Genomic DNA, 21,708 nt, shown 5'->3' with positions numbered 1-21,708 from the left:
TCGGTCATAGGGGAGTTTTTGATCGCAATTTTGCCAAATTTGCAAAAAAGTTGGGAGTTTCATTTATAACTGTAAGTAAGGCTTTTTCTTTTTTAAGCTCCATACTTACTTTGAGATGTTGAAAACTTATATCCTACAACTTACAAAAAAAACACTCTTTTACCGCGTTGCTGTTGCAATGCTTTGATACCCGTCCAGTGAATGCGCATTTGCTAGTGTTTTCATACCACCGCTGTTTCCGTTGAAGCTATAGATATTGACTTTTTTTGATAAAATTTTGCTATTCGGAAAAGTTTTGGCATAAAGGTCTGATATTTTGTAAAATGACATTTATTTATTCACTTGAAAAAAGTCCTCCAACTGTTTTTATCCGAGTTTCCATTTTTTACTATACAGCAGATCTCATCGCGTTCAAATAAAGGTATTTTTTTCTGAAAATTGATTGTTTAGTTCGGAAAATCCAACTAATCGCGGTACTCCAGTCTATCTCATTTTTTCGTGATGGAATTTTTCATATCTACTGATTTTTATGTATTATTACCTCGGATTATAAAAACAGGTGACATCAAAATTTGGAAGAATGTTCAAAATTCCGCTTTGTTTCTTTTTCAGTACGTGACCACAGTTTCTCAATAGTTTCGTTTTACTGTGTAAGTCTTCTAGAAATGGTAGAAAAATTACTCTATTACTGTTCCTAATCCCGGAAGCGCAATCCTTTTTGATCCTAACTTTGAATGGTAACAACATCGCAATCACTTAATTTTTTTTGAAAAAAAAATATTACAGACAAAACGAAAAAAATGAGAGAAGAAAGTGATGAACTCAAGTTGAAATTTGACCTTAAGATAGAAAGAGACAAAGAATCAATTTCCAACCGAAAGTAAGTTGAAGATCAGCTTTTGAAAGTCAGCTGGTAAAAATTCAAAAAAAAATAAAGTTTGAACAGAAACAAATGAAGATTTGTTCTCGTAAGACATTTTCACATTATAACGCGCACAGCATCAATCAACTTCCAGTTTTTTTTTAGCTTATTACTTAATCAAAACATTAAAACTCACACAATTGAACTCAATTGTTTCTAATCTTTTCATGTCCTTGTTGTTGTTCGTTTCTAAATTTTCAACGTTATTTTTTTTCCACTGGTGATAGTGATTCATATTAACGCATTTTGCAATTATTATTGTCTAGTTCAAATTGTTTTTCCTCAGAAATTTTTCTGTAGTGGGTGGTACACTTGCTTTAGGTCAGCACCTTGTTAATTTTTCGATTAACTGATTTTTCATCATCGATTTTACAGATCACAGAAACCAAGCGCTTTTGAATAACTGTTACCTATCCTTTGTTTTTGACAACGTATTTTTAAATGTATGCATCCATTGGCGGCAATCTTTCTCTCTTGTAAGTGTTTGTTTTCAATGGATTTTCACAATATCACTTTACTTTTGTCTTTGGACAAATTATACGGTTATACGGTTTGCGCAGAAAGAAAAAAATTGCGATTTTTCTTGTGAAAGTACCCAAACATCAAAATGGCTGACTTCCTGATACTGTACGTTTTTTTACCCCAGAATACGTGAAAAGCATTCACACACTGACAAAAATGGATTAGGGTCAATTCTTCTATGAAAAAAATTTGTTGATTAAATTTATGTCAATTTTAGTATGAAAAAAGCACGTTGATTAAAATTAGATTGATTTTAGTATGAAAGAAGTACTAAGATTAAAGAAAAAAGATAAAAATTGATTTTAAATCACTTTAAATGTATTTTTTTCAGTTTGAATTTGTTTTTATTTTTAAGGGGATTAAAACGGATATAAATCGATTTTTTCCATTCGAGATTTATCGGTTTTGATTTTATATTTGATTTATTCAATACCTATCATTTTACATCCATAGCGTATTGTAGCATAAAAAAGACTATTTTCAAATTTTCTATGATTCTCTTGCATATTTTGAGTTCAAAACTGATCTCTATTGACCATTTTCCTGATTCGTTTTAAAAGTTTTGCCCAAAATCTGATTTATATTCATAATTTTCTATGATTTAATTGCATGTTATTGAGATCAAATTTTAATTTATTCTGACCCTTTTCTTGTTTGTTACATGCGATTTTGCAAAATCTGCTTTACAAAAATGTTCTGTAAATTCATTGCCTATTTTTGAGCTTAAAATCTGATTTATATGGATCATTTTATTGAATGCTATAACATCTGGCACAAGTGTTTATATTTAAAAAACGAGAATAAAAAAATCCAACCATTTTTTAAAGGGCATGTTTTTTTTCACTGTGCGAAAAAGCAAACTCAAAAAAGTTTTATGTAAACCATTGGGTATCAAAATCTATCAGATCGTATTTGAAGTCTTCGCGCAAAAAAAATAATCGAACACATATTTGCATAATTGCGAATATTCAAACCAAAATGACCAAATGAACCCAAAAATTATGTTTTTTTTTAACTAAGGGTATCAATATCTGTCAGTCAGAAGATAGTGAAGCTGTGTAAAAAAATTTTGTTACTTTCGAAGGAGCTTCAACTGCTCAATCTGGACGCGTTCAGCGGCTTTGATTCAAAATTGAAAACTCATTTCCAGCTTAGCTCGTTTTTAAAGAGTGAGGCACTATTTACACAGAGGCGAAGCTGCACTTCGCATACAGAAGCCACAATATGACTGATAACGCTACTGAAAAAAGACTGAATGAGTAAAATTTTGAGTCGACATAATTTCTAAGAGACGCACGCCAATTATGAGTCTCCAAAAAAGCTAAGAAACTCAAGCCAATTTTAACGCCCAAGAAGTACCAGAGAAGAGAGTTCATACTATCAAAAAAGCTTAGATTGTGTAATCAGTCCAGGCATTCTAAAAAAACATATAGAATGATTCGATATAGTTTTTTCGCAAAAAATACACATCTCGTCTTTTTCATTGGGGGAATTTTTTACAACCAAACGTTTCAACTAAAAAGAAAACCTTGAAATCAAATACTGAATTATATAGAAACTGATTGAAATTCCTTTAAATTATAGCAGATTAAAGTAGAAAACATTCGAAAACCTGTATTTGATTCACTTCTGAAATTAAATAATATATAACTACAATTCGATGGAAACAAAAATATAAATCCAGAATAGATAAATGGAACTCTAGCTAAATATGTAACTTAATATTCATGCATTGACTTTCTTCAAATACACCTCAAAACTTCAAAAATATACATACGTCATTATAAATTTGTACAATAATCGGTCCAAATGCCCTTTTTGACTAAGTTCTCATTATTCGGATGCGCTGAATACAATTTAAGAAACAAACGAAACTATTTTCTCGCATTGGAAAATTTGATAGCAACACTTATATGAATATTCAATGAGAAAATCTAAGTTTCACAAAACAGTTAAATTTTCTTTTTGAAGATAATTCCTCTTAAGTTGAGTAGCCAAAAGTTCAGCAATTCAGAAACAATTTTTTGATATTTTTCCTTTTTTTTCTGAAATCGTTAAACCATTTTTCATTTAAAACTGATGAGTTGGTCCAAAACCTGCAACTGTTTGTCTATTATTCGTTTTTGAAATTAACAAGCTTATTTAACAGTGGGCTTTAACTTTACGGTCTAACTTAAAATAATTGACTTAACTTCAGAACAAACTTTTTGCTAACTTCTTTATAAATCTCACGTCATTTTTTATTCAACTTAGTCTGTCTTATCCATTCACTCAAATTTCTTTCATCATTTAATTTTTCTGCGATTGTTGATCTACTCTTTCTGATTGTTCACGCCAGCTAAGTATCCTTCCTTTTAGTCGCGTTTTCCCATCTTTGCCGATGTGGTCTTGTAAATGATAGAGTCATCTCCTTGGTCGATCTGCATCAACACCACACAAATGAGGAACACTGCAATTGCGAATACAATCGCAAACCAGACAGCGAACTCAAAGGAGGCGGCTGATCCTTCTTTTCTGAAATAGTAGATGTTGCGTGGGGGACCTGAGGCTGTTGCTTGTTGCTTGTCGGAAGATTCCTCGGCTTGACGACGCACTCGCATCGACTGAGCTTCTAAATCGAATAACCCATCTTTAGTTTAAAAAAATGTGGAACTCTTCAACTATTTACCCGCACCCCTATGGTACCTAGTAACTTTTTTGAAAAGGGAGTGGGAGGTAGTTAAAGAGCTCCTGTGTTGTTTCAAAGTGAGGTCAGTACACAAACCTATGTTAACACTTGGAGTTCTTTTACAATTAAGCCCAGTACTTGAGAGAGCACAATAAGACTAATGTTCTAGCCTAGCCTGTTTTCATGCTTTTCACAAGTTGACTATTATAATCGGAGAAAATTAATTTCAAATAGAAATAATATGACGACTTAGAGTATTGAAACAGCCAACATACAGTACAAAGTCGTTCAACAAGGGTTAGAAATCTAACCTGTTTTTCTTTTAAATAAAACTTTAAGATATAGATTTTTTGATACAGTTGAAATGCCTTACAAATAGGCAATTCTGATCAATAGGTTATTTGTAACTGCGCTGGTCAAACTTATTTTGAACTCCCCTATGAAAATGAAAAGTGATGTTGAGAAATGAAAAAGGCGCAAAAAAATTGGGTGATATATTACAATAGGTGGTAGGATCAAATTCAATAGCTGCATCGCTTTTTGTCATACTTCGCACATTATTTAAAAATTATTTCGAAGCCAAATTTTTAGGCAAAAGATGCGTAAAATGTTAAAGTATGAATAGCATTTCCTTTGGCACAGTAATGTAATTAAAAAAACAATCTTAGTCTTAGTACAAGTGATTGAAAATGAAATGACTATATTATGCATGATAGTTCTCAAATTTAATACATGCACAATACTCAAAATTACCACCTATTGTCATATATCACTTTTTTCTAGCCAATGAGCTTCATTTGAACTCAAATAGTGCATATACAGGGCTGTTTTAAATCATCTGGACAAACCGAAAGTAACTTGAAGTTTAAAACGTGTTTTTCTGAAATTGCGTTGACTTGACAAAAAATGGTAAGACAAGTTTTGCTTAGAATTTCAGCAGAATTAATATGGTGCATCTTGATTTGCAACATTCGGGCCAAAACTTTACCTCAAAAATGTATCATTTTTGTTTTTATTAGTCAATCGACAATTAGGCCAAAAACTACCGAGTCGATCAATGACAAAAAATATATCAAAGCTCAAATTATAACAATTAAAACAAATTGCACCAAACTAACTCAGCTGAAATTCTACGCAAGTTTTGCCTTCATCAATTTTTGTCTGAGCTCAAACCAATTTCAGAAAAACACGTTTTAAATTTCAAATTAAATGCGTTTTGTCCGGATAATTTAAACACAGAGGCGAACCCGCGCTTCAAAAACACAAGCGCATTACGAGGCCAAACTGTGCATTTTGTGCAGTGTAAGTGGATTCCGCAACAAGGAAGCTCCCTTTGTTCTTCTTTTGTTCATCGTTCCGACAAAATTTTCACATGTTTAAAGACTTGTCTCTGGAGTCCAGGAACATACAGACACAAAATTGTGCTCCTATCTAGTGCACAGTTTGGCCTCGTAATGCGAGAACTCGTCAAAAAGCAGTTCTAGAGTTCTAAGAAGTGCAATAAACAAAGCAAAAATAAGCCTCGAATTAAAAAAGATTCGGCGACGTCTCGGACTCGATTCTAAGACGATTCTAAGTAGGCCTAGTATTTGTCGCGCACTAACCACTCAGCCACGGACGCTTAGTCCATCACAAACACTAGCCACAAATAAAGCCGAGAACAGATCGGGATTATAGCAAAAAAGCCTACATGTGAACACTTTTAATGAACACTTTTATTTGCGAGTTAGTTTAGAAAACAAAGGTTCGTACTTAAACACTAGATGCTCGCTAGAGTAACCAGCCCTGTATACCTATGTGCATTCATACATGCAATCATAAGTACGAATGCACTTCTGTAGTAATTTGAGGAGTATGAAAAAAAACATCGACTTTAAAATCATAATAATTTAAAATCACCGAACAGTCCCCCAACCCCGTCTTTTACCTTCTGAACTTATCTGGACCCCCACAACCAACTCGTTCTCCCCCCACTTCCCAACCCCTCTTCCCTGCTCGCAGCCCATCTCCACGTAATTGATGCTCTCGTCACTTCCCTCTCCAAACACATGGTGACATGAGTCAGTGAGTCTGAAGTCGAACTGAGGCGAGTTGGATGAGGATTTGAAAGAGGCGTCCGTTGATTCTGAAATTATATCGAACACAAATGCTTCAACTCTTTTACCAACCCCCATTACCGTTTAAAAGAGACTTTGTTCATTAACTATTGATTTTACAATGATGCAGATAACAATCATAAGTGTTTGCCATTGGATAACTTTTATGTATGCCAAACTCAAACACATGGGCGAAGCGACAAACACATGTTATTAAAAATAACTTTAAGAGTAGTCCAGTAAGACAGCCTCCAAATAATCAAATATTTACAAAAATGGTCATATAAGGGGGCTATTCTCAAGACGGAAGGACTGATTGCTTGAAAAATATCAAGCAATCAACATCCTTTTAACTGTCTAAAACATTCTGATTTTTCAACTTCATTTTTTCTTCATATTTCTAAATACTGAATTCTGATCGCCAAACACTAGCTTCAGATATTCGACTTTTGGAATGAGTGATCGCCCGGTAATTCATTGACTACTAATTGTAAATTAGACCCAGGATGTCGAGGTCTTTAAAAAATTAGTTGAAAAAAGTTCAAAAACTGTTTTTATTTTCTTCCAAAATTTGTCTGGAGAAAAAATTACAGCTGGCGTAAAAATCCACATTTATTCAAAAATAAAAAAATAATAAGCAAACAATCATGCTTACCACACACTACCACTACCACTCTAGATGGTCTGCTATTAGGAGTCAGTCCAAAGGCTTCTATCCAGGGTACTTCGGAATTGACAGATGAGGATTTGAGAGAGGCAGCAGCGGCCACTTCGACTAGATCATCATGGGTCACCTGTAGATATAGTAGTGTAAGCATTGTATCAGGACTATCAAAAGAGATAAATTTGTAAATTATGTCAAATGTTTACACAGGGAAACACAGGTGGCTACAGTACACAGGTGGCTATAGTAGTGTAAGCATTGTATCAGGACTATCAAAAGAGATAAATTTGTAAATTATGTCAAATGTTTACACAGGGAAACACAGGTGGCTACAGGGAAACTTTTTTGAAATTTAAATTCAGAATTTTACTTGAAACTTCCTATAAATTTTTTCTATAACTCAATTGAAGTCACATTTGAAGTCATTCACATTCATCAGTTTCTCAGACTGATGTATTTAAATAAGCGGTAGAAACAATTGCATGACGATTAAAATTAGAAATTAAGAGTAGCCGGTTGCTGTGGAAGGAGCACAGAAAACTCCGACCACATTCATTGAAAAAAAAACTAGAAAACATCTTTTCTTTTTCAAAATTGTGTCACTTTTTTGTGCGGTGCCACAGAAAGACCTAGACGAAAACTTAGAGCATTAATAATTTAGGCACAACCGATTACTGCTGCCTTCAAAAAAAAGGAGCAACAAAGCAAATTCTTTCTAATATCTTGCAAAATATTTTTTATTATTAAAAAAATCATTGCCAAGGAAGCGCTCATTTTTTATTGCCAAGAATGCCAAACCGAGAGAAGAGGTAAAATTTAAAAAACTGTCTGGTTCCCGAATCCAACCCACGAACTGGAGATTAAGAGTATCAGGTCCTCGCAACTGGACCATGGCCGCTTGTCAACCAGTAAACACTAGTAGCCATCAATAAAGCAGAGACAAAGGATGCTAATTAATTGCCAATGCTAATGCAGGAAAATGACACCAAATGAAGACTTTTATTTGCGATTTGGGATGGAAAAAAATAGGACTCGTGATATAACACTATGCTTGCTAGCATGCTTGAACTTTTTCTCGTTTAATAACACAAGCAACTTTTAAAACAAAATGGAGCGTCATTTTTGTGCAAAAACAATGGTCAAATAAGCCCATGGAGAAAAGCCATCTGCAGATATGAAAAACTGAGCCTGAAAAACGACTTAAATAGGTCGTTAATTATTTCGTAGATAGTGCCTTAAAAAGTAAAAAAAATATATCGTTTATTATATCGTTGATTAGTTTATATCGTGATTATCCCTTGAAACCCAAAATTATCCACTTGTCTGATAGCAAATTGAAGCTAAAAAGATGTTCATAGTGCTGCAAAATTCAAATCAAAATCAAAAAATCTTTTCATTAACTGTGTGAAATTTTACACAGAGGCGAAGTTGCACTTCGCATACACAAGCAAAAATATGACCGATAACGCTACTGGGAAAAACTGAATGAGTAAAAATTCGAGTCTCCAAAATTTCTTAAGTGACGCACGCCAATTATGTCGCATTAGCAGTACCAGTCAATTTGAAAATAAAATAAATTTACTAACTAACATTCCTCAATTTATAGAGCAGTCTAAGGAGCAGTAATAACATGAAAAAAATTTAATCCCCCACACGCCATATATATAGTACAAAGTGATAAATTTCGCTCCCAGTAACAAATCAATTAGGGCTAATAAGCTTCCTTCAATCAATTTGTGAAAATCATCCCCCCACACGCCATATAGTACAAAGTGATAAGTTTCGCTCTTGGTAATAAATCAATTAGGGCAAACAAACTTCCTTCAACCAATTTGGAACGATTTCTAAGACGGATTAAATCTCCGCTTACGCGTTAATAGCGCAAAACAAATTTCATTACGGAAGTCGAAATATATTAATCTTTCATTACGGAAGTCGATACAATAATAGTCTGTGTTAAAACCCTTAGCATTGGCTGTACTTAATAGCTGGTTATTGATCAAAATGAATGCTTTCAAAATGAACACATTTTATCGCAACGCTATTTGCGACTTAGGTTGAAAAAAATAATAAATCATGCTAAAATACAAGCTTTGCTTGTGTAAACAAGGATAGTCGGTTGCTGTGCAAGTAGCACTGTATGTTTTGACCATGTTAAAAAATTATCTATGAAACGTCAAATATTTATACTGTCCTTAAGGATCTCTTTAATTATTCCCCACCCTTCTTCCCCCCCCCCCCAATGCCCAACCTCTTCTAATAAACGAATTGACACCCTTATAAGAACTAATTCAACGGTTAAGCATATGTGAATTTTGTACCTATAATTGAAACTTCACCCTTGTGCATAAGGGGGATAGTAAAAGAGCTCCGCCCTTTCGAACAGCGTGATTTTCTAACCTGGCAGTTATCTGGAGTGCAGTCGATGAGATTGACACTGGCTGGTTTGTTCAGCACTACCATCGTGTTTCCAGATGCACATAGTGCCACTGTTACTAAACTGGACACTAACAAAGATATACTGAGGATCATATTGAAGCTAGTCATCATTACCATTCGCTACACCTGAAAATAAACGAAAACTGTTCACCAGATTTTAAAAGAAATGAGCAAAAAATTCTTACTACAAAGAAAAACATATAGTAAACACAATTTAGCCGTGAGCGTAAGTGCCATCATAACAGCTGCTCAGATTTTTACAGGAACGCGTTGTTTTGTCAGTTAAGATTTACACTCAGTATTTTGGCTATTTTTCTGGGCTGGGTAACGTTATCCGGCACTCCTCGAGCAGCGAGCCCAGATCAAGGAGAGCCTCGATCCATTAATCCATCAAGTTTTTGTCGGAGAGGCAGATAAATAGCCACTTTAACGCTGCTTATAGCTAATATTGAACACAATAAAGTTATTAAAATATCAGTAAACCTAAAAAGTATATCAGATAGAAATTTCGACATTTCATTCTTGAAAACCAAATCAGTGCGAAAATCAGTGAAAAGCTAAGTTTTGAAGCGCTGATGTACAGGAATTTCAGCATAAAATGCAATGAAAAAGCCGCGATCTTGGAAAAAAAGTAATTCCACCTTCTCTGCAAAAAATAACTATTTTTCAAATTGATACATTACAGCTAAAGCCACTCAATTATAACCAGAAAAAAAGGACTAAAAGACAATTAATTAAAATCTAAATTAAATCAAGTACAAGTTTAATTATCAAAAGGAAGTTTAAGTCGCAGTTCATTTCTTACAAATCAAATGAATTCAATCCATATCTATTCTTCTATAAGCACCGATTCTCTACAAAATCACTTCCTTGAAAAATTGAAGAAGTCGTAAATATTATCAGACTCAATCAACAAAAAATATATAATTCTCAATACTGCATCAAAATTAATGCCAACAGGGCGTTTCATTATTTCTATGTAGAAAAGGACAAATGCGTCAAATTATAAGGTTATACTGTATTATTATATCTGTTTGAAGTCATGGGAGCTATTTTAGTTTTGCACAATATTTGATTCAGATTATCCGTGAAAGTAAAAAACGACGAAATTTTTACCGCATCAGTTCAATGTATCAATAAAGAAAACTTCGAAATGAGCCTTTATTTTCGAATCAGCCATCAACATAACTTTCGCATTATTGTACTAAAGATGTTTCCTTTTCCTTTGTTTTAATTTTTCGCTGATTTTAATTTCTTATCCTTGATTCTGCAACTATTTCAAAGTTTTAAGCCATTTTAGTAACCACTGGAATCACTCCTAATCAGTCGACTGTTTTTTAAACTAAAATTAATGAAAATTGTTAAGAGTGATCATTTTTTCTCTGCAAAGCTGACATCAAAATAGCCTACCATATTAACTGTGAAAGCATTAATTGAAGAAAATTATGCTTACATTTGGCCCACAAGAAGGTTAAGTAGGCGACTAAGTTCCACCGAGGTCCCTGGAAGCAAGATGAGACGAATGAGACCGAAGAAGTGAGAGGCGAGGCTCGCCGGCCAAAAATGGAATTATTTCGTCGTGCAAGAATTCAAATCTTTCAGGTTGGTGTATTTTATTTTATGTATTAAATTGAGTTGCTGTTCATTTTGTTTAATTGCTTTCAGATATTATTTGCAATGCTTTTGTTCTGCTCAATTAGTTAGGGAATCATTTAAAAAAATCTCATGCAAATATTCGTGGACGCTTGTTTCCAGAACTTGCTCAGCTCAATTTGGTTTATCAAGATCGAAAGCAAAGTTCATAATGAAAACCATATCAAATGTGCTGAAATCAGGGGGTGGAAATGAACCAAGCGAACGGTTTTTCAATCAAAAACTGTACTAAGTATTACGTTAGCAATACTTATGTGCGTCAGACAAAACGCTTGCTAATAAAGGGTCCTTTCTACTTTCTATCTTATAAAGTAAATCTAAAATTCGCTGGAAAATGTTTTATTAGAAAAGAAGTTAGTATGAATTTACTGCAAGTTGCCTTTAGACTCGATATTTATTTTAAGGGATGGTTTTTAGATATTTTACTGAGAATGGTTATGTTTTAGAGAGATAGGTTGGTGTGGTTGAAGAGAAAATCGATGGAATAAATCTCAGTAGTTTTCAGCTTCTATTTATACTTCATTGGGAAATCTCCCAATTTGTCGTAGCAAATAAGAAGTTATCTTTTAACTTCGTTATCTCTCGTGAGTGTTATTCGTGCATTCGTATTTTACGAGAAGAGCCGTTCGTACATTCGTATTTTACGAGAAGAATCGTTATTATTCGTAATTAACGAGAGAAGTTGCTTTAATTTCTAATGCTTAAAACGTTATACGAGTTATTCCAAATACTTTTCCATTCATTTTGCAAAGGGATAAAAACAGATTGATTTCATGGTGGCGGCGGCGTCACGCTTTGTGAGCACAATAAATTTTATGTTTCTGTTTCAATTTGGAATCAGAACATGTTCATCCTCCTATTTGGAGAGAAAAAACTAAATATAATATTCCAATTTACCCAGCTAATCAAGCGAGGTACTTTTTAATCAAGCGAAGCTATTTTCATTCAACCGGAGATTTTTGTTGAATGAGTTTAATATCGGTAGCAGATGTTGCAGTTTTGGTAGACATAATTTTGAGTCAGGCTTTAATGAATATAAATGCAACTAACATTCTTATAAATGTAATAAATTTTACACAAGTCTATCCATCAAATCAAAAATTCAAATATATCAAAATTAATTGGTTTTTCAAAAGCTTGAATTTCAATTCATTATTCCTTTGACGTTTTTTCTTGAAATTGCAATTTCGTCCTGAAGTTGATTAGATGATGTGAGTGTCCGTATACGTAAATGGGAAGGATTGGTTCATAAAAAATACTGTACTTTTATATTTTTTGTTTTTTTCTTTATTTATTGTTGAAAAGACAAATCGATTTCCAAGTAGCGTTACTAAAAAGCTATATAAATCTGTTAAGATAAATTTTTAAAACTTTCTTTCTAACTGGGTGGTTTTTGTTTTTAAATTATGTAATTTTTTATAAGCTCCCGGATTGGATGAGTCTCATGTATGTGGCTCCGTTGGATCTGTTCAGTATATTCATCCAACTGGGGGGTTTGCGTTTTTGCAGTCAAAAATTTCGCGGGAACATACAGTTTTAGGTGCTCACGGAGGGAATTTGTTATTGAGTACATCTTCCGTATGGGATGATAAGCTTCCAATTTGAAGCGATTGATTAGAGGATTCAAAGCATTTATTAAATCCATGTCAAATCCTTGGTTGGCATTGGAATTAATGTGGCGTTCTTTGTCCAAATGAACACTCAATTTGCTGTTTAATTCAGTAGGGTGCACAGGCTGTCTCCTACCTGTCATTAGGTGTGGGGAATCTGACACTGGCGTATTTGATCTAACTATTTCGGTTCGTTTCTCAATTCGAGACTTTGAAGGAACCAGGGGTATGTTAAAATAAGGAGGTGGAATTTTCAGGGGCGGTGGCTTTGATTTTGCAGCTATAGGGACAGCTGAAGCTGTGTTAGGCAGTGGTACAGTGAAGGATCGTGTTGAGGCCGGTGTTGTAGCAGAGGCCGTAGTAATGGAAGTAGTTGCTTGCTGAGTTGGTGTTGAACCCTGAGAGTCCAGAAGGTTTGTAAACAAGTGGAGAAGCTTGATTTTTGTTTTCATGTTGTGCACCAGTGAAAAACGAAGGAACACGGTGATTGCTTATATTTTTTCCTGATCTAAGTCCGGTAAAATTATCAGCTAGGAGCCACAGTTTAGTTGAAATTTCGCATGAAAAAATAGATATAAATTAATGATAGCGATTTTTCAATGCATCTATTTTTTTGTACTTAGAGACTGTTTTCGCGGGAAATTTTAATGCATCCAATGATAATTTTCAACGTTACAATGTGGTTCTTATGAACAGGATGCTCTGCAAGGAAATTTTTGACGAAAATATTATGATCCTCCGTTCAACAACTTCTTGTCTATTAATTGTCAATTAAAATTAGAAGAGGTACAAGCGCGTTATTTAAATTTGATACTTAATTTCAGATAAAACCAAAAAAAAATAATTGGCGCTTCGAACCTTCGCCCAAGCTCCTCGTTCTTGAATAATTCGGACATTGAATAATACGGTGTATCATTGCGAAAACTACACTGATAAAAGGCCATTGTATTAATTTTTTTTACTTAATCTCAACAGTATTTAATTTTTAAGTAACAAAGTGTTCTCTTTAAACTAAGGTCTCTATTCACTCAATCAGAAAATTACTGATTTATTCTGATTAACACTATAAATTCTTGTTTTGAAAAAAAAAACTGTTTTTTAAATATTCGGCAAAATTTCTCATTTTTTCTTGTTCAGAACTTTAAAAGAGAGGTGACCACTAACACTCCCCATTTAATTATAACATAAAACAAAAGGAGTTCTATTTATAAATCTTACTGGCTCCCAGGATTCCTCTTTGCTTTGATTGAGCAGTAAAAACATTAACTGCATATGGACTATTATGCATCAGATAAAAGACTATGATTTTTCAATAAGATAAAACTGAAGGCTGCGGTTTCATTCATAGGGGACTAATGAATAAAGGCTATTTGATTTTAAAAATCAAATGAACTCTAGTTGAAAACTCCGTTAAAATGAAGGGAGAATAAAAGAGCAGTAAAAAACTGAGTACTTTGATAGATGTATCAGCTGACGGCTTATGCTCACGAGCAAAAGGACTGGCCTGAAACCTTAAATGCTTCAGTTTGCGCTGTCAGCAGCAACTAACAAAATCACTCGAAATTAGTTTCCCGTAAAAATTGTTCTTACTTTTCCTTTTTTAATATTTAAAATAAAGTTTTTCAAAAAAGGATTGTTTTTTCTTCCATTTCGATTTTAAAAATCGAGAAAAACTCAACACGACAAAGAATAGCCCGAGACGAAATCCAAAAAAACATTCTAACACTCCAGTAGAAGGAGAATTGACGCAACTACAGAAGATTGACTCCAGAGATCAAACTCCATCTCAACAACCATAGTAAAAAGTTAAAAACTAGGATGTATACCCCCATATAGTTTTATTTTTCTAAGCTGTTCCTTTAATTTAACTAAAATAACCCTAAGCATCCTTATTAATCAACCTCATTAATTTACGCTATTTTCTAATGCCTGTTTCTACTTTAACTTTTGTGAACAATTTTCACGATCTAGGTGAGACTTTTAACTCAGGCTAGACTACAAAGCAATCAACCATCAATATTCGCTTATTAAAATGGGTATGGTCAAAATTACTTTAATTTTTGTTCAAACGATTGGTCAAACAATTGGACTTCCATTGCTCCACATTTTTTGGGGAAAACAAGGAATTAAAAGTAAAAGGGATTGATTTTTGATATTTTTCAATGTTTAAAATTTAATTTCCACCATAGCCGTGCAAAAATGATTTGGTACCACAGGCCAGATGGCCAGGTTCAAATCCCGATCGGAGACTTTTTTTTCACTTTTCATCTCTCAACTTGCCTATTCAGTAGAATTGAAACAGTTTAAGAAAATTTTATTTTCTGATTTAACAAGTGTGGTGGTCGAGTGTATCTGTCGTGCACTCCCAAACTGAGTAGACAGGTTCAAGTCCGCATCCGAAAGAAATTGTTTTTGATTTTTTTCATAATTACCAAACATATTCAGTTTGATCAGAATATAAACATGCATATCTCTTAAACTAAAAACTGATAAACACGAGCGGTTTACAGCGCTAACATCCATTTGATCAAAATTGTCGAACAGGAGTAAATTGGAGGCTACCCAACTTGATTTATAGAATTTGATTTTTTTCGTTTGACTCCCCTCCGTTATATTTTATATCCTCTCATAATATATCTTTTCTCTTGTCTTCACTGCCTTTAGCTGTGGCTACACCAGTAACTGCTTGTGAAATCGTAAAGCAATTGTTAAATTACCAGAGAAGTGAGTTCGAGACTCAGATACGACAGTTCATGTTTTTTTACACTGTTGTTACTTCGATCGATTTGAATTTAATGAAAATTTGTAAATAAAAATTTTCGATATTTATTTCAAAGGGTTTCATTCAAAAGTCTAACAATATTATTAAAGCAAAAAAAGGCAACAACAGTCTGCTAAGTCAAGATTTTTCAATGTAACCAAGATAATAGAGTGAGTAAAAATCGGTTTTTCTATGTTTGAAACGCTAACCACATTAATTCAATTTTTTTCTATCACACTAAATGGTTGTCAGACATGCGTATACGAATGCGCCTCCCAATGAAAATAGTATGGATGAAGGCCCTCAGTGAAACAGAGAATTTTTCTGTCACTTTTTTACGTCTTTATTAAGGAAGAAAAAGTCGATACCATTTGACGTTGAAAAGATGAAAACAAGCAAATTACAGTGCCTTTAGCAAAAGATGGGTATGATAACTGATAATTGAAGACAATAAAACTTTTCTCCCTTTCCTCATTTTCATGAGTGTGTTCATAACAATTCATTTAGCCTTCAATTTTGAGCCTTGAATTTTGCAGCAAATGGTCAGTCTGAAGCTACCAATCGTAGCTCAGTGTTAAAATGATTGACCAAAACACCAACAATCGGCAGTTAGAGACTCTTGAGGGAGCGCAAGTTTTGATTGTTTATTTTTTGGCTTCGATCGATTAGACAGCTTTTTATTCTCTTCAATGAAAATACTTGAACTATGTTTCAAATGCATGGACTATCTTTGAAAGACCAGTAATTGTAGAGGACCATCTGCTAATGAACAGTAATGAACCTGAAAATTATCATTCCTTTTGCGAACCTTTCTAGATCAATTACAGAAAACTAATGTGTATATCCTCCGTGTTATTAATTGGTTTTAGAAAAATTTTCTTCGTGCCGGCGATGACGGGGTTCGAACTCTTGAGCTGCAGTTCAGCAGTCTACTGCGTTACCAATTGGACCACCGTCTCTTTGTTGATTGCAACCATCATTGTCTACCTTAATGCGACTTGGCGTGAAAGAGATCAAAGTAATTTGCTCAGCCTCAGTTGTTAGGCCTTTTTAACTTAACTGCCAATAGATGACGTCATCAAGTTTAATTCCAGCAACCATGTTTTTTCTTTTCGTTTCCCTTTTTCCATTGATTGTTCTGTGTCTTTCATTGCACACATTTCATTTGACCGAATTGTTTGGAGCGGGACGGCAGCAGATAATAAAGACCAAAAATAGCTTTTATTAGATAGTTAAGAAAATTACCTTGAAAGGTCCGTTAACTAAGATGTATTGTTTAAGACACAAATTCCGCTCTATCGATTTGTTAAAAATGTCAAGAAAAACAGCACCCGTTTTGTTTATTCCTTTTCGTAACATGCGGGCCGCCTCGCTACTATAGTTGGCCGCATTTGCTCACCCAGTTTATCGAGGGACGTTGCGAAACATCATTTATTGACAGGAATTTTTTTAAAAATTAAAACAGTTTCATTGTTAAAAACTTGTTACTAATTGTATACGGAACGTTCAAATGCTTTTTCAAATTCTGTATTTCACAGACTCGTCTTGTCTGTAGAACCTGACCCTTTTTGCTACCAACTTAGCTCATTTCCACTTTCACCAAATATTCCAACATTTTTAGCGTTAATTATGCCTTTACTACCTCCGCTCCTCAACTATGAGCAAGCTCGCGCAGTTGTTGATGCAAACTTCATCGACATCAGATTTCAAGACTTGGCTCTAGGGGGAGGACACTGGGGACAGGAGGGTCAAATTGTTCATCGTTCACAGGAGGCGTCATGTTGAGCCAATAAGGTTCAGGAACTGGTAAAACGAAGCTCCGCGAAAGCAGGATATTCCAGCAGGGAAATCCCGAGAGTAGTAAAACCTGCGCTTTATTTACGAAGTCGCCTCAGGCATCGGCGGTGCACTTCAGGTATAGCGCGCGTTTGCCCTCGGCGAAGCCTGTGCTTTTACTAAAGGTCGATATAAAAGGAGTCATGGAAGTCGGTAATTTGCTGATGGCGACAGATGAGCCAATCATTCCACTTCATAATGACACATCGCTAATGCATATGGACGTACCAATAAGTTTGGAAATGATGACGATAATTCAAGTAAAAGCCGATTATTGTGACAGAATAATGTGCAATGGTGGGCAAGGTATGCAGGGCAAAAGCAACGGTTGTGTCTGTCTAAAGAAATCTCACAGGAATCGGAGTGCCTTGAGCGCTCGAGTTTCATGGGAGAATGCGGAAAACATGCACTGCCCATCATCAGTAGCAGAACTGCAAAGCGTATCTGCGCTCGCCATCTTTGCTGCCAACCCCAAAGGATTCGAATTCAACATGCCAAACATTTGATCTTTTTGTGTTTAAACAAACTGTTAATGAAGTTGTGAGGGCTGTTAATAAGCCTGAGGTATTTTAAGTATGTGGGTGGTACAAACCATCCAAGCAAGATGGAGACGTTTGTTCTGAAGCCCACTGTCTTCACGTAATTAAACTGACTCCTGTAGAAGATTCTGATAATGTCCCGAGTATGTACAAGCAAATGCGTCTTGTTCTGCTGCCTCAACTCCACCTCCACCAGTTTTCTCAACTGGCACAAAGTTTTTGCTATTCTCAACTGTGCCAGTTTTGCTATTCCGACTAATCGGTGAAAACTAATAAAAGATACAGGCTCCTCGCGTTGGCCATCTTATAAAAAATCCCCTGTTTTGGGACTTCTTAAAAGGCTTAAATCAACTACCCCTATTTGAATAGTATCAGTTATTTCAGTTATTGTGGGGAGAGTTGGTGGTTGCTTAACTAGTAAACGCGTTAGGATTAACTTGAGCTGAACTTATTATGCTCAACTAATTAGTGTTAGCAATAACTTAGGATAATTTTTTTTGTTTTATTGCCATCCAACGGACAACACTTCTTAACCACCACCCGAAATGAGCTGTTCGTTTTACCCACCACTCGAAATGGAGTTCGTCTTACCCACCACCCGAAATGGGCTGTTCGTCTTGCCCACCACCTGAAATGGGCTGTTCGTCTTGCCCACCACCTGGAATGGGCTGTTCGTCCTACATCCTACCTACCCTCCAAAATGGACTACATACTATATTGACGGCTGCGAGTATTTGGAGAACAATTCACAAAAAAAAATACAACAACAAAGAATTGAAGATTCATGAAAAATTATGTCAAGTTAAAGCTCTGTTTTTTTTTAAATTTTACATTGTCTGCATGCTTTCAAGAATTGGGCTGTATGTTAGCTTATTCCGAATGTTCAGCAAACAATTGGCTTCACATGGATTTTTTTGGAAACATTTAATTATAATGTATCTAGGATTTGAAAAGATCATGTTGGATTACATACTTTAATCGATTCTAATGGATTAAAAACCCATTACGTGCTCTAAAATAGCCGTAATAGGTAATATTTGAGTCAACAAAAACACATTATTATCAATTTTTACCCATAAAATTTTGGTACGGGCAAGATTATTTCAGTTTCAAATCGCTTAGAAAGGCCTTATCAAATAATGGTTGTCCAGATCGAATACACAACCTAATGTTTTGCGATTTTAACAGGCCTCGAAAAACAATTACAAGCTAACATAAAAACACAACCGGAAATGAATGGTACCTCATTAACACCCACGTAGCTTATGCTGAGAAAAAATCTCGCGGTAAAAAAGCCGAAAGATTAACAAAATGAAAAAGTGGCCCGTATCTATTTGTTATTAAATTTTCATATGGAAATTTAGAAATAACGAATGTTTCTTATTGTAGATTTAGGGGGTTGCTTCTCTAGGTCCGTTCACACTCTTAATTAACGGCACCGCAAAGTGGTCCTTTCGGTAATGAATTCAGCAGGGCGACCGAGATTCACTATTATCCACAATCCTGAAAGGGCTAAGTTGGTGGCAACTATTGCGCACTGTATTCTGTTACTTGCGCCCTTAAAGTATTGGTCTTTGGGCTGTCTCGTCCACTCAATACTATCGCAAGAACTTCAATGGGAATTGAATTCGTATAAAATAAACAGAAGGTTCTAAGTGGCCAGAAAAAATTATAATAATCTAATCAAAGGAAAGGGTCTGCGATTTATCAGCACAATTCCATAATTTCTTACTAACTCCCTACTAACTCAACTATATGATTCTCTTTCTAGAGAATCCCAACTAAACATATACACGCAGTAATTCCACACAACTACTCAGTTCGACCTGCTGAAATCAAGTGTCTCTACGGCTCACTATTCCTTTGAGGTACTTTAAATGATCTCTCTGACTTCACAGTTTCTCATTCTCTAACTCTCAGAACCAACTAGCTACTAACTTCGCTCTCCTTGTTCTCCCTACGGGTAGGCTATTTGTCAATCACTATGCTGTTTGCCTGTGCCTGTTTGTGTTTTAGTTATAGTTAGAGTTATGTCGTCCCTACAAGTCCTGTCATTCTTTTAGTACTCCTTTCGCAAGGTCTTGGTTGATTTCTTCTTCTGATGACTTTACTCTTAATTTCCGAGTTCATTGTAGGTTTCTCTATCTAAGTTAGGCAAATATCAAGTCCAATTTCACCTCTGAACCAGGTTATGTTTGATTAACCGAAATCCTAAGGTTTTTTTTAGTTATCCCATTAACGTTCGGACCTCCCGGGGATAGGGAAAGACCCTTTTTGTGGGTCGCTATTTCATTTCAAGCATCTTAAATTCCCGTCTATACTCTATTCCAATCCCGATTAGGGGTCAAATTGTGGCAAAAAGCCATCTCCGTGAATCTAAGTGAAAATCCTGTTCATTCATATTATTCGGGGAACCCACTATCAATCTATCAAAGTCAAGCTACTATCACTGTCAATTTCCTCTGGGACTCCTTTTCTTTAGTCTGATTGATTTTATATTAATAGCTCATTCGCCAAGCTAACTTGAACCCAATGTTAGCCAAGTTCACAATATTTCATTTCACTACTACAATGTTACCTTGTAAAAGATATGTCCCTATCAACTTCTGCTTCAGTTTCCAATATATAAGTTTCTTCTCAATTACTGGTACGGTGACCACTTCCCATTTCCAGAGAATTGGTGCTGGGGAATACGTCACTTTCCGATGTTAATCCTGAGGTTTCCTATACAAACTTGATCCTGAACGCCCAAAGATCAATAAAAGGTCAGCCCGGGGTGCATCATCCATATTGGGGTTCAGAATAGCATAGTTGTCCTACCTACCAAGTGTCATCCACATCCCGTTAATACTTCAAGTTATCACATTTTCAAGGTCTATTATCTTCTTTCCCGGGAAAGCACTATTAACACAGGAAAGAGTCGCCGGAGGGGTTTCACTCAGCAGGAGTCTTTTTTCGGGGTTGGATTCTGGTGTCTATTCCCGCCATAAAATCAATATGCCCTCGCTCATTATTTTGCGTAAGCTGCCCACTTCCGGTCTATGCTGGTATTTCCCAAGTGTTAACAACTTCCGTTCCACCCATCCGATTGCACTCAATTTATTACACATGATGTATCTTGACATTACCAACCATATGCCAAAATTATAGCTCCCTGCATTTGTCAGCGGATAGGGGAATGTTTACTTAGGGCATTTATCAGCGCTGTATATTCGGAAGCTCTTATCTCCCGGTCTTCTAAGGTTGCATGTGTTTCTTTCGTGTGTCTAACTTTTTTTATAGCATATCTTAATATATGGGGGTTTGGTGCAATTTTTGAGATCTTCGGGAAGCTGATATCTCCAACTTCTTGCAGGACCATAGTAGTGCTAGATAGGGGCGTGTGAGGGTGAAGGATGTTGCTACACGTATATAAAGACCTAATTTATGGTTTTTCGAAAATGATCGATAATGACTTTATAACCTGGACTTGTTTAAATTTTGACTGTCCTGATTCTTTCACCTTACGCTAATAATCACTCAACTGGGCCATTAAATTATCGTAGCCTAAACTTCTGTACCTTTAAATTCAAGGTAATGCTATCCAAGACACACTTGCAATTTAGCCGATTTTCATTAGAATCTCCAATTCTACACTTATTTTGACAAAATTATCAATTTCATAGACCTATAAAATACTTTTTAATCAGAGTGCCGAGAACATATGTTCTAATGAAATCTTAACTACGTAGATCAATTTAATGAAAGACTGCTGTCACTGAAAACGAAGAATAGAAAATTCAATAACTGCTCCGGTTAATTTCCTCTAATTGCTACATTAGATTGCCTGTTACTCAAATACCCAAACAAAACTGCATGTTTTTTGAGAACAAAATTATCCGCTTTAAATAATGAGCATTTAAATCATTTTCAATTTTCACCCTTCGAGTACGCTCCATAGTCTATCATCTTAAGCATCATTTCCAATCAAGTCGCAAATTTATCGGATCTCTTAAGCT

At 35.1% G+C, this 21,708-nt stretch overlaps 1 protein-coding gene across 1 annotated transcript; it reads right to left on the bottom strand.

Moving 5' to 3' along the window:
• Positions 1-2,973: 2,973 nt before the first annotated feature.
• Positions 2,974-9,436, bottom strand: LOC134855237 (uncharacterized). The gene is made up of 4 exons (XM_063871698.1): positions 9,273-9,436; positions 6,864-7,002; positions 6,040-6,237; positions 2,974-4,055 (listed from the first exon to the last, which is right to left on the bottom strand). Exons 1-4 carry the CDS (start codon positions 9,426-9,428, stop codon positions 3,799-3,801), a joined length of 750 nt encoding a protein of 249 aa, XP_063727768.1. The 5' UTR covers positions 9,429-9,436; the 3' UTR covers positions 2,974-3,798.
• Positions 9,437-21,708: the final 12,272 nt, after the last annotated feature.

The sequence above is a fragment of the Symsagittifera roscoffensis genome, chromosome 10 (assembly GCF_963678635.1).
Source record: "Symsagittifera roscoffensis chromosome 10, txSymRosc1.1, whole genome shotgun sequence".
Lineage (NCBI taxonomy): Eukaryota > Metazoa > Xenacoelomorpha > Acoela > Convolutidae > Symsagittifera > Symsagittifera roscoffensis.
Note: the sequence above shows the minus strand (reverse complement) of the source record. Positions and strands in the feature narration are given on the sequence as shown.

Coding starts and splice junctions, on each gene's coding strand:
- LOC134855237 (XM_063871698.1), bottom strand. CDS start 9,428: ATGGTAATGATGACTAGCTTCAATATGATCCTCAGTATATCTTTGTTA. Junction 6,238..6,863: donor AGTGGTAGTGGTAGTGTGTG/GTAAGCATGATT, acceptor ATATAATTTCAG/AATCAACGGACGCCTCTTTC. Junction 4,056..6,039: donor GGTCCAGATAAGTTCAGAAG/GTAAAAGACGGG, acceptor TATTCGATTTAG/AAGCTCAGTCGATGCGAGTG.